The sequence below is a fragment of the Euprymna scolopes genome, chromosome 38 (assembly GCF_053919585.1).
Source record: "Euprymna scolopes isolate OS-2025 chromosome 38, ASM5391958v1, whole genome shotgun sequence".
Taxonomy (NCBI): domain Eukaryota; kingdom Metazoa; phylum Mollusca; class Cephalopoda; order Sepiida; family Sepiolidae; genus Euprymna; species Euprymna scolopes.
Genome location: NC_136519.1, coordinates 81,536,276 through 81,548,775, shown reverse-complemented (window position 1 = coordinate 81,548,775; position 12,500 = coordinate 81,536,276). Strand labels below are relative to the sequence as shown.

Genomic DNA, 12,500 nt, shown 5'->3' with positions numbered 1-12,500 from the left:
TATGTATGTATATATATATATATATATATATTTATATACGTATATAATATAGGTGTGTTGTATGTTCTTCATATTTTGCATGAGATATGATCATATCTATCTCCGTGTTTTATCAAATTAATTAAAACTATTTGGTGTCGGTTTTTCTTGAACTAAAAACAACATCAGATCTTTTTTAAAACTAAAAGGTTGATACGCTAATCTTTTCTGTTTATATTAACTTAGATATGCGTATATGTTTACATGTTACATTTATTTGATTCCTGCCGAAACTAATTAACCGATTTTTTAAATGTAGAAACGCAGAAGCTAAGAGTAACTTAACCAAATGGTTGGCTAAACTTATAAGGGGATAGAAACGTTTCCTGAAAATTTAGATAATTTCAATTTCTGTAAAAGTTTGACAATACGTATTAGACGTCAAATAATAAATATTCCTTTAAATTTTTTTTTTTAATAATATAGGCAAAACCTTCCATTTGAAAATGGAAATGGTTCAGATTTGCAATGAATAATCTTTTACAAAAAGATACCAAATGGAACTAGTAAAGCAGATGCAAAGAATAATTTGAGAAAATCAAAACACTTGTTAGTTCTGATCTATTGCTGACAAACTACAAGAAATTTTACACAAAGTGTATTTAGACATATTTAGCTTTCAATCGTTTTTTGATGAAAACTTGGCTTCCAAGGGGTCAAAGTTCAAAACATTTGACTTTTGCAGTCTCTAGCAAACTATTAAGCCAATTTTGGGGCTAAATATTTGAAATGTTACATAAAGTGTATTCAGACATGTACCAAGCTTTTTAATCAGTTTGGGGCAAATATTTGTCTGGAAAGAGGTCAAACTTTACAGAGTTGAACTTTGCAAACTCTACCAAACTTCTCCGCCAATTTTGGGTCTAAACACTTGAATTTTAGATGTAGGTTACTTGGACATGGGTCAAACATTTTAATTCGATTTGAGCCCACAACAATAAATGTTAAGGGATCAATATTTGGGTCAAAGTTAAAAAAAATACATCTGCGGTCTCTATGGTTAAGGCGTGTTTTGCGTATAAGAACATAAGAAATTTGCGAGATGACGTTGCAGGCAAGCTTCAGTTACTAAAATCGATAGTGAATTCAATCTTCGAATGGACGTCACGTGATCACTGTAAAGTTTAGCGTATAAGAACAATCTCTAGCTTCATTGTAATCCTGATTTAGTAAATATTTCTTGGTTTTTATGTTTCTGGATTTTGAAGATGAGGATATTCTCCATTGATAATTTATGTTAAATAAATGGTTCCGTCCAAAATCCCATGCAGACTTCTGAGTTTGACAGAAAGATTCCCGAGTTCGAAAAAAAAAGATTCCCGAGTTGAACAAGATGCACAAAGACCCATGTCATAACGGATACTATACTTGGCTAAATACAGTTATAAATGTCGCGTTTCTAGATTTTGATGGTTCAGTTCCCAGTACAGACGATACTAAGAATTACTTAAGACGTCTACCATATCATAGCTGATGGAACAATATCATGGATCGTGTTCTATTCGAAATTCCGTGAAGATTCCAGAGTTCAACATAGATCCCAGTTTTCCACTTAAAGATAATCGAGATCGATAAGATACACGTGAAGAAGATCGGAGATTACACCGACCGAAACATTGTGCGAATAACAGTTTAGAGCAGTAGTCTGACTACTGCAAATAATGCACGTTTGCTTGCTTATCCAACAACATAAACGAAACGATATGCGCAACAAGCAAAGGTAAAAACAATAAATGTTTGGGTTCTTTACCTGCCAAAGTTCTCCCCGTCTTCGATTGTTTCCGGTAAGATCCGTCCAAGTGTTTCTGGTAACATCAGTGATAGTAATCCGCCTGCTAGCGCAAATGCACCGAAGAGGAAAAGTGGCACAGCATTTCCGAATTCAGTTGGCAATAGTGTGCCCTGCAACAACAGAAAATATAAAGGGTTGCTATAGTTTATTTAAAGCATTCTTTGCAGTGTATAAAGTTTGGGTAATGAATACAATGGTCATGCAATATTGTAATGTTGTGACCCTTTCGCTGTGATCATCGTGTAGTATCTGTGTTAACTGTGGCAAACAGGGCAAAGGATCAAACATTATTATTATTATTATTATTATTATTATTATTATTGATTCGAACACAACGGGTCGCTGGATCAATTATTATGATTAGGAAAATAAACAATTAGATTGGGGAAAAGTGATTGACAGCAAATAATAATATCGCTACAAAGGAATGCGAAAATAGAAAATAGATGTAAACATGATTTTTGGTTTGCAAAAACAAATAACTAGATTGAGGTTACATAAGCTGTTGGTCTGAGACACGTAATGAGATGTAGATTTGGGGAGATTCTAGTCAGTCGTTAGCTGGAAATCAGATAGAACGGTCGACTCAAGGGGGGAATTGGTCTCTCCATGGCGCAGGGGGCGGCGTTTCCTCAGGCAGCCAAGATGTAAAGACGTTGCAATCTTTGAAAATGTCAGCTGAGATCACGAACATAAACGTTTGTATATAATCCAGGTATGTGTTGTATTATTTACATCTGTTAAAAAGAACTTTGTCTACAACTGTTTCGATACGTCCACGTCAATCGTTTCCTGTTAGAACTGTTGCATAAATGTTGAAATATACACACTAGACGATCAACTAAATTATACGATGTATATAAATACACGCATTTACACGTACATGAATATACAGATAAAATATAAACCCCACTATTAAACATGTACGTCGTTATGGAGCATATTCATATATACGCACATAACGTAACAATATTAGGTTAAAGAAATTGTTTGTTTGATAAAAAATATCTACATGAGTTAAAGTTGGATGTTTTATATGCAAAGGATTTAGCAATTGTTAAGGCCAGAAGTTACTTGAGGATAATGGTTATTTATTTAGTTTTGTTTTACGGGATACAGCCATCTATGTGTTATTTGATGCCGAAATGAAATATAATTCTATAGATGATTATTTATATTCCTGGAATATATTGCTCTTAGAATACTTAATTCTCAGAAAACATCCAAGGATACTTTGCTTTCCGGGTACATTGCTCTCAGGTAACCTGGTCTCATGATAAATTGCTCTCAAAATATTTTGCTCTCGGAATACATTAGCCTAAAAAACATTGCTCTTGAAACATCTACACTACGCTCTGAAAACATTGCCCTTGGTAAACTTTACTCTTGAAAGAAACTTTCACAGATGCTATCACCATTTCCCAATAACGGAAAAACGAAGCCCCCCCCTCCAAGGAAGCACTTCACTAGAGATGTTACTCCCAAAGCAATTACTCTTTAAAAACATTACTCCTCGACATTAGTAATATTCTTTGTTCCACAGGTGTGCAGTTCTAAGAAAAAAGCTTTGTTCATGGAATCTACGTTTAAGTTTAAGCACAGATAAAGAATGGGGGGAATTATTGATAGTGTTTTCAGCTAGACAAGTGTTTTTCATGAAAGTCAGGCCAGGGTACCATAGATTAGAGCTCAGACGAGCACTTGCCATTAAAATAACAGTAAAGCAGAGACAGGCTCGCAACGTCTCTTATGTGGGAAAGAGGTTGCAGGGAAGAGAAAAGGGCACCCTCCCCCACTAGGCTAAAGTCTATTTTGAACTCTGTCAAGGCAGAATAAGACTTTCTAGCAGCTCCTGCCAAGATGTGGCAACAGTACTCCATCATTGGACATACCTGGCTTTTAGACGTACTTAGCTATTATACAGGTAGAGAATTGCATCAGCAGTGAGATATCTACTGGAGCAATAGTACGATCTCATATTTTTAAAGCAGCATTGGCAACAGATTTGATGTACGTGTTTCATCTTACAACAGGAATAATAGATCATACCCAGAAGCTTGTCAAAACATAGAGTCTCTCTAAGACGAAAGTCATTCATTTCAATTGATGCCAGATAGGGGATCAGAGCATTGATGATGTAAAGATAGAAGCTTGGTTTTAGATGCATAAAAATTAACCAGCCACCTTTTTCCCCACGTGTTCAAGATCAGCGGAGAGAGTTTAATAATTGAGAAGACGTTTTCAGCTATATTGTAGCTAGAGATTTTGTAGAGTAGACCTTTATACCATACCTTATCAAAGGCCTTTTATATGTGAAGAGAAATTGCCCTAGAAAGGAAGTCTCCATCGGGAGATTCGCTAATCTTACGACATAACCGTTAGCACATCTGCTGTAGATCTAGCAGAATGGAAATCATATTCCATGTCATTGAGGGAGTGTATTTTTTTTCTGAGGTGGTTGACTTCTCTATTTAACACAGATTCCAGCAACTTACTCATGAGATGAAAATAATTTACCAATGCTTTTTGTTGGCTAGCGTTTGATCTTGACGTACAATTTGTTTGTTTTGCTATTTTATTGAGATCATTAAATCAAGTGGTTTCATACCTTGTCTGGATTGGTTTCTAGGAACAGATAATAAAACCCGAAAATAGTAAGAGAAATAGGGTCAGAAAAGTTCCAAGCAAATCTGTGTTTAACTTACAGCTAAAGTGATGTAGGGTGCGACCATGCTTCCTATTCTGCCGGCGGACGAACTGACCCCTAGAGCCGCATTGCGCACAACCGTCGGGAACAATTCCGCTGTCATGTTATAAACGATGGCGAAGCTGGCCGAAATAGCGAACTTTCCCGACAGAGCAAGTGTTAGAGACAGCCATTTGATGTCTGAAAAAAAAAAAAAAACAACATAAAAAATGAATTGTGCATTCATTCTTTTTTACGGACGGTTATCCTCATCTTTATAGTTGTTGTTTTACCACGTTTCTGAGTCTGTAGTGCAATGGATAGAGGCGTTGAATCTCTATAGTTCCAGGTGGGTATTGTCTGAAGATAGCGGTTTCAATCCTATCCAAGCCGGCAATTAGTATTAGTCGGTGATACATTACTTGGTAAGACAACAACAACTATGGAAGGCAGTAATTACTGGAAATAAATTACAAGACTCAGCATTCCTATCCCGTCGCGGTTAATTATCTGAAGAAGGCCAGAGGATGATTGGCCGAAACATGGCGAAACAACAACAACAACAACAACAACAATTATAAAGATGAGGATAATAGTCCGCAAAAAAAAGGAAAGCACAAATTATGAGGCCTCATCTCAAAAGATTCCAAAATAAATAAATAAATGAATAAAAATACACAATAAAAGGATACTGATGCAAAACCTGGCCTAAGATTGAGTCGGCATTTTCCAGTAGTTTACGGTAAGCTTCATTTCAATTTTTATTCGTATTATTTGAGATAAATCCGACGACTGGTCTCATCTTGAATGTAATTTGCAAAACGTTTTGGTTGATATAACCTCTGTATAAGTCGCCATGTTTCATATTTGGAAAGGGTTTACTCTATACTCCCGAGGTTTCGTATTTAGATTATGATTAAAAGTCCCAACTAAAAACTAAAAAATTATCAAACAAAACGCTAGGAGATATTATTTCTAAGATATTTAAAACAAAAAAGTGGGTTAAAGTTTAATTAGATCCGTTAAGGCCAGATAATGAATTGAAAACGTCGAAAACAAAACTTTCAAACTAGAAGACAAGATATGGGAAAGAGGTCACCAGAATTTTAGGAATGTGTTCCCGTCTGTTTAGGAAGTTTTTATTTTAAGTTTTTTTTTAATGGGAGAGAAGTATTTTTTAGATGAGTCAAATGTTTTGTTATATACCTCCGAGTGTATAAGTCGCCATGTTTGATATTTGGAAAGAATTTACTCTATACTTCCGAGGTTTCGTATTTACATTCTAGTTAAAAGTTAGGGTTAGGTTAGATTCTAGTTAAAAATTAGGGTTAGATTCTAGTTAAAAATTAGGGTTAGATTCTAGTTAAAAGTCAAAACTAAAAACTAAATAAAAATTATCAAACAAAACGTCAGAAGATATTATTTCTAAAATATTAAAAAAAAAAAGAATGTTGGTTAAGGTTTAATTAGATCCGTTAACGTCAGACGATGAACTGAAAACGTTCAAAACAAAACTTTCAAACAAGAACATAAGCTATGGGGAAGAGATCATTATGGTTTTAGGAATGTGTTCCCGTCTATTTAGGAAGTTTTTGCTTTAGGGTAATTTTTAATGGGAGAGAAGTATTTCTGAGATGAGTCAGATTCAGAGAAATAGTTTCAGTGAAAAAGATTTGCAGGTTTTATAGTCAAATGTGAGAAAAACGGAAGATATTCATCGTATGGCGAACAAAACAAAATAATGACATATATTCACAAAAGAGATAATTTATATATATATATTTTTTTACACAGTTATCACCACTTATCCAGGCCCGGAAGCCACTCAGGGATAAGGGTTATTGCAAGTACATTACGTTAGTGTGGATATTTGATGAAGTGTTTACTTAAGGGGGCGGTTCATTAGGAATTTGTTAACGTTGGACTTGAAGACATCCAAGTTGTAGCCCGGTGGGAAGCAGGCAGACGGAACAGAGTTCCACAGGCGTGCAGTTCTAAGAAAGAAGCTTTGTTCATGGAATCCATGTTTTGATTTAGGCACAGTTATATGTTTAAAATGTTTGTGAATGTTTTAGAGTTCTTGTAAAAACAATGAGGTTCATTAACTGAAACATTAGAAGAAGTCTGTAAATATTTCCAATTTTCCGGCTTCCGTCTTGCATGGGTAGAAATGTTATGATCAGTTGTAAGCTTGCAGAAAAACAAAACTGTCATGAATTTAACCGTCGTGTCAACACATTCACGGCAAACACAGATGTCTGCTCTGTTAAGATGTGTGATTGACAACACAAAGGGGCAAACACGTCGCTAACACGAAACACGGACCTCAGGTGAGTGTACCTAGGAGGTGCCTTCAATAAGTTTCCACACATTTTTCGTATGAGCTCTTTTATTGAAAGTAGATATATGAAGCTCTAGTGCCGTTCGAAGTAATCTCCTCTGACTGCAATGCACTTGTTGTGTTAGAGAATGGATCGAGAGAGAGAGAGAGAGAGAGAGAGAGAGAGAGAGAGAGAGAGAGGGGGGAGGTGAGTAAATTATATTGTAGACCGGAAGTGAGGGTCAGCTTATCGGATGCGTGTTAGTCACGTGATCAGGTTAGCTGAATCGGGGAGATTGGGTTTTGACATAGAAGACGACGGACGGCTTAACAGTCGTCTCCTCCCCTTCACTGTGGGGGGGGGGTGAGACGCTTGCGTGTGTGGAAATGAGACCAAGAAGAAACCACGCAAGCCAGAGATTCACTTACATCCTTCTGGGAGACATCTGGAATGTGAATAAAACTATAAAACCAATTCACGGTTTTGGAGTGATAAATCTTCGTTCCAAAACAGGTATCAGTCTCCCACCCAAGACACGAGATGAATTCAGATGGACCAACATCGACGACGCATGAAGGTATGTCTGAAAATACATGTACCACACACACACACACACACACACACACACACACACACACACACACACACACACACACACACACACACACACAACGGCATATGAACAAATAGACTGGACCACTAGACGATCACACGATGTTAACCCTTATTAGATAAGAATAAATATACAACAGTTGTACCGTTCTAGCAACTTCTGGAAGACCCTATGGAAGCCCTCTTGTGTAAACGTGTCAATGACTCTCAGCAGAGCCTCTTTCATCTCCTCAATTGTCTCATAACGTAAGACTCTAAAGTTTTCCTTGAGCTTAGGCGGAAATAATCAAAATCTGAGAAAAAACACGAGACATTGTTATACGGTAAAGAAAACAAAATAATGAGTTATTCACAAAAGAGATAATTTATATACGTTTAAAATGGAAGGTTTTGTATTAGTAAAATATTTCAGTCAGAAGGATTGGACACATTTCAATTAGTGTTGGGACGATTAATCGTAATCGGAAAAATCAGAATCAGAAAGATTGATGCCTATTTCCGATGTGAGTTCCGTTATATAAGCGTTTATTTAATTTGAATAAAATAAAATGCGCATCAAGTGCGCTTGAAAGCAAAATTACAACGCAATATTACGAAAATAAACAAATATTTTACTTGCTTGAAATTTATAATTTAAATAAATTTCGGAGTCAAACTCCATCCTCAGTATTTTGTTTCTTTTTTATTCTTCTTATTTCTTGCCATCTTGTAAAGTTGGAGAAAGACAAGTCAATAGTAAAAATAACTTAGTCGCATTGTCTCTCAGCGGTTGTATTTGGAAATGATGCGTTGGCTACGCGAGATTAATTATTTTTTTTATGTATTTGTAACGTTATCTGGGATCCAAAACGTTGTATGCAGTTTCAGTCGCAAAAGACACAAAGAATAGAAAATAACTGCTTTTTCTTTGTAACAAAAACATTTATTTGCTCCTTGTTACGACCGGGACGTCAGACACGTGATCGTTTTCTCGAACGAATTCACGCCTCTACCGTGATCTCGAACGTGATTTCGTTCCGAGTTCCACGTCTCTAACATGACCGTTCTTTTTTTTTTTTTTACAAGGTGGTCACCACTTATCAAGGTCCGGAAGCCACTCGGGAATAAGGGTTATTGCATGTACCATACGTTAGTGTTGAGATTTGATAAAGTGTTTTACTTAAGGGGGGGGTTCACCAGGAATTTGTTTATGTTGGACTTGAAGACATCCAGGTTGTAGTCAGGTGGGAAACAGTCAGACGGAACAGAGTTCCACAGGCGTGCATTACTAAGAAAGAAGCTTTGTTCATGGAATCTACGTTTTTGTTTCGGCATAGTTAAAGAGTGGGGGAAATTTTTGACAGTGGTTTCAGCTAGACGGATGCTCGTAGTGAAAGATTGACGAGGGGGAACCAGAGATTTGAGCTCAGACGAGTACTTGCCATGGAAGTAACGATAAAACAAAGACATGCTCACAACGTCTCTCCTATGGGAGAGAGGTTGCAGGGAAGAGAAAAGGGCATTCCCCTCTTAGCCACGAAGTTTATTTTGTACTCTGTCAAGGCAGGATAAGCTGTTTTTAGCAGCTCCTGCCCAGATGTGGCAACAGTACTACACCCTGTGACGTACTTGGCTTTTATATAGATAGAGAATTGCATCACCAGTGAGATACCTTCTGGAGCGGCAGAAGGATCCTACCATTTTTCCTGCGACCTTGGCAATAGACTTGATGTACGCGTTCCATTTCAGGTCAGGAGTAAGGGCAAGCCCAGAAGCTTATCAAAACATGGAGCTTCCCCTAGTCGAGAGCCATCCATTTCAATTGATGCCAGATGAGGATCAGAGCGTTGATGGTGTAAAGATAGGAGCTTGGTTTTAGATGCATTAAAAGTAACCAGCCACCTTTTCCTCCACTGTACCAGGCGCTCGTGATCAGAGGAGAGAAAATCAGAGAGAACTTTGTCATTTACGGCCTTTGATGTGTTGCCATAGATGATCGTGTCATCAGCATAGATGTCAACGAATGATTTAAGTATGTGTTTTGGGAGATCATTGATGCAGATCAGGAAGAGAGTTGGGCCCAGGATGGACCCCTGAGGAACTCCAGCATTAATACTGTGGGCCTCTGATTTCTGCCCATCAACCACTACTCTTATGAACCTATCGGAGAGAAATGATTTAATAATTGAGAAAACATTTCCAGTGATACCGTAGCTGGAAATCTTCTGAAGTAGGCCCTTATACAATACCTTATCGAAGGCCTTCGATATGTCAAGAGCAATTGCCCTGGAAAGGAAGCCTTTGTCAAGAGATTCACTGATCCTATGGGATATAACCGTTAACACATCTGCTATAGATCTTGCGGAGCGGAAACCATATTGCATGTCACTAAGAAGGTTGTTTCTGTTGAGGTGGTTGACTACTTCTTTATTTAATATGGATTCCAACAACTTACTCATGACACACAGGAGACTTATTGGTCTGTACTGAGAGGGAGATGACTTTTCACCTGAATTCTTAAATACAGTGCATACTGATGAGGTTTTCCAGGGTGTTGGAAAACACTTCTCCTTAAGGCAAAGCTTAAACAGTTTTGTAATTATGGGGGCAAGTTCTGGTTGGAGCTTTTTCAGCACTATAACTGGAATGCTGTTCTTGATTAGCTTGGTGACCTCACGCACAGATATTTGTATGTTGCATAGCGTGTTGTCTGTTATAGGAGGAAATACTGTGATCGTTCTCGTTCACTTTTTTATAGTTTTTTTTTTTACCGGTGAAAACCAAATTACGACGCAATATTACGAAAATGACCAATATTTTACTTGTTTGAAATTTATAATTTAAATATATTTTGGAGTCAAACTCCATCCTCAGTAGTTTTTTTCTTATTATTTCTTGCCATATTGTAAAGTTGGAGTAGTAAAGATCCGCGCGTTGTCTCCTAGCAGTTGCATTTTGAAATATCGTTGGCTACGCAAGATTAATTATTTTTTTGTATGTGTAACGTTATCCAGGACCCAACACGTTGTATGCAGTTGCAGCCGCAAAGGACACAAAGAATATCTTCAACTAATTATTTACATGCTCATCATTACGGCCGGGACGTCAGTCATGTGATCGTCTTCTCGAACGAATCCACACCAATACCGTGATCTCGAACGTGATTTATTTCCGAGTTCCACGTCTCTGATATCGGGAATGATGCGTTGGCTACGTGCGGTTAATTATTATTCTTTTTTTTTCTATTTGTAACGTTATCCGGGACCCAACACGTTGTATGCAGTTTGAGTCGCAAAAGACACAAAGAATAGAAAATAACTGCTTTTTCTTTGTAACAAAAACATTTATTTGCTAATTGTTACAGCTAGGACGTCAGACACGTGATCATTTTCTCGAACGAATTCACGCCTCTACCGTGATCTCGAACGTGATTTCGTTCCGAGTTCCACGTCTCTAACGTGATCGTTCTCTTTTTCATAGTCTTTTTTTTTTTACCGGTGACGTCATTTCACATGTCTTTGCATACACTCATCTGTGCAACGTTACAAAACAACGAAAACGCTTTTGATGGAAACAATCTTGAAAAATTATCAGAAAACGGATTTTTTTCCATTGATGAAAACTTTTCTTTTTGTTACAACGAATCGATTTCATTGAAACTTGTCTCATGAACAAAGCTTCTTTCTTAGAACTGCACGCCTGTGGAGCTCTGTTCCGTCTGCCTGCTTCCCACCGGACTACAACTTGGATGTCTTCAAGTCAAACGTTCACAAATTCCTAATGAACCGCCCTCTTAAGTAAACACTTCATTAAATCTCCACACCAACGTACTGTACTTGCAATAACACTGATCCCTGAGTGGCTTCCGGGCCTTGATAAGTGGTGACCACCATGTAAAAAAAAAATGACAGCTGACTGGCTAATCGAATCGGATGTTTCTGTTACTTTTCTGACAGCTTACCATAAACTGCCGGGAGATGCCAACACGACTTTGGGTCTGGTTATGGCTCAATGCCAATAAAAAGTAGATAAAATACAGAATAATTCTTAAAGACAACAATAATTATTCTCTATTAATAACGTGTCGATTTTTAATTTGTGTGGTTTTTAATTTGTATGATTTTTAATTTGTATGATTTTTAATTTGTATGATTTTTAATGTGTATGATTTATTATTTTTATGATTTTTAATTTTTATGATTTTTAATTTTTATGATTTTTAATTTAAAATTTTATTTTGAAGTTTATATGTCTCGTCGTGATTTATCGTCGAATGACAATAATACATAGATATAAAATACAGATTAGATTTATTCCGTAAGGTACAATAATAGAAGTCCGTGTCGGGTAGCAATAACTTGTCCATAAGTTGGCAAGTGTTAGCATACCAACCCGCAGCTTTAACTAGCTTTGATCTCCTTAGATATACGGAAACCATAGTCACGTACTAGGTTACAACACATTGGCACACACACAAAAAGCATTTGTGGTCGAGATTATCACTTAAAATCGAACCATATAGCCCATTAACTTCTATTGTAAACGTTTTTCACACACACACACACACACACACACACACACACACACACACACACACACACACACACACACACACATATATATATATATTTCTGTAGAAATATATTTTCTAATAATATATCAATCCTTATATAAGAAGCTCAATGTAATTACAGAGCAATATAGAGAATAAATGACAAAAATGATTTTATAAAAATTCAATATGGCGTAATGGAAAAATGAAAAGTTACTTGCAACTTATCTTCCAATTTTCGGATTTTTACCATGTCAAATCACATTTCAATTCCTTTTGACGGATTGATTGTTGCTATTTCTTCTGATGAGTTAAGGGCATAATAGATTCACTGATTGATATAATAATTAAGTGATTGATTTTGCGCTAAGAAACAGATACTGTCAAGAATTGCATAAGTCAACTGAATTAAAAGAATAAATTATAAGATGGTCAACATCATGAATTTTGGAATATAACTTTTTGTCATTTATTCTCCCTCTTTCTCTCTCTTTATATATATATATATATATATATATA

The 12,500-nt window shown here is 36.5% G+C and overlaps 1 protein-coding gene across 2 annotated transcripts in view; it reads right to left on the bottom strand.

The window, feature by feature from the left end:
- LOC145263223 (organic cation transporter protein-like) overlaps window positions 1-12,500 on the bottom strand; it is a 133,256-nt gene that overhangs the window by 36,289 nt on the left and 84,467 nt on the right. For both annotated transcript variants that reach the window (XM_080120307.1, XM_080120308.1), the window contains exons 8-9: window positions 4,537-4,718; window positions 1,790-1,941 (exon numbers count right to left, since the gene is read on the bottom strand). In XM_080120307.1, coding sequence (XP_079976433.1) covers window positions 1,790-1,941; window positions 4,537-4,718 — 334 coding nt within the window. The remainder of the gene's footprint in view (window positions 1-1,789; window positions 1,942-4,536; window positions 4,719-12,500) is intronic.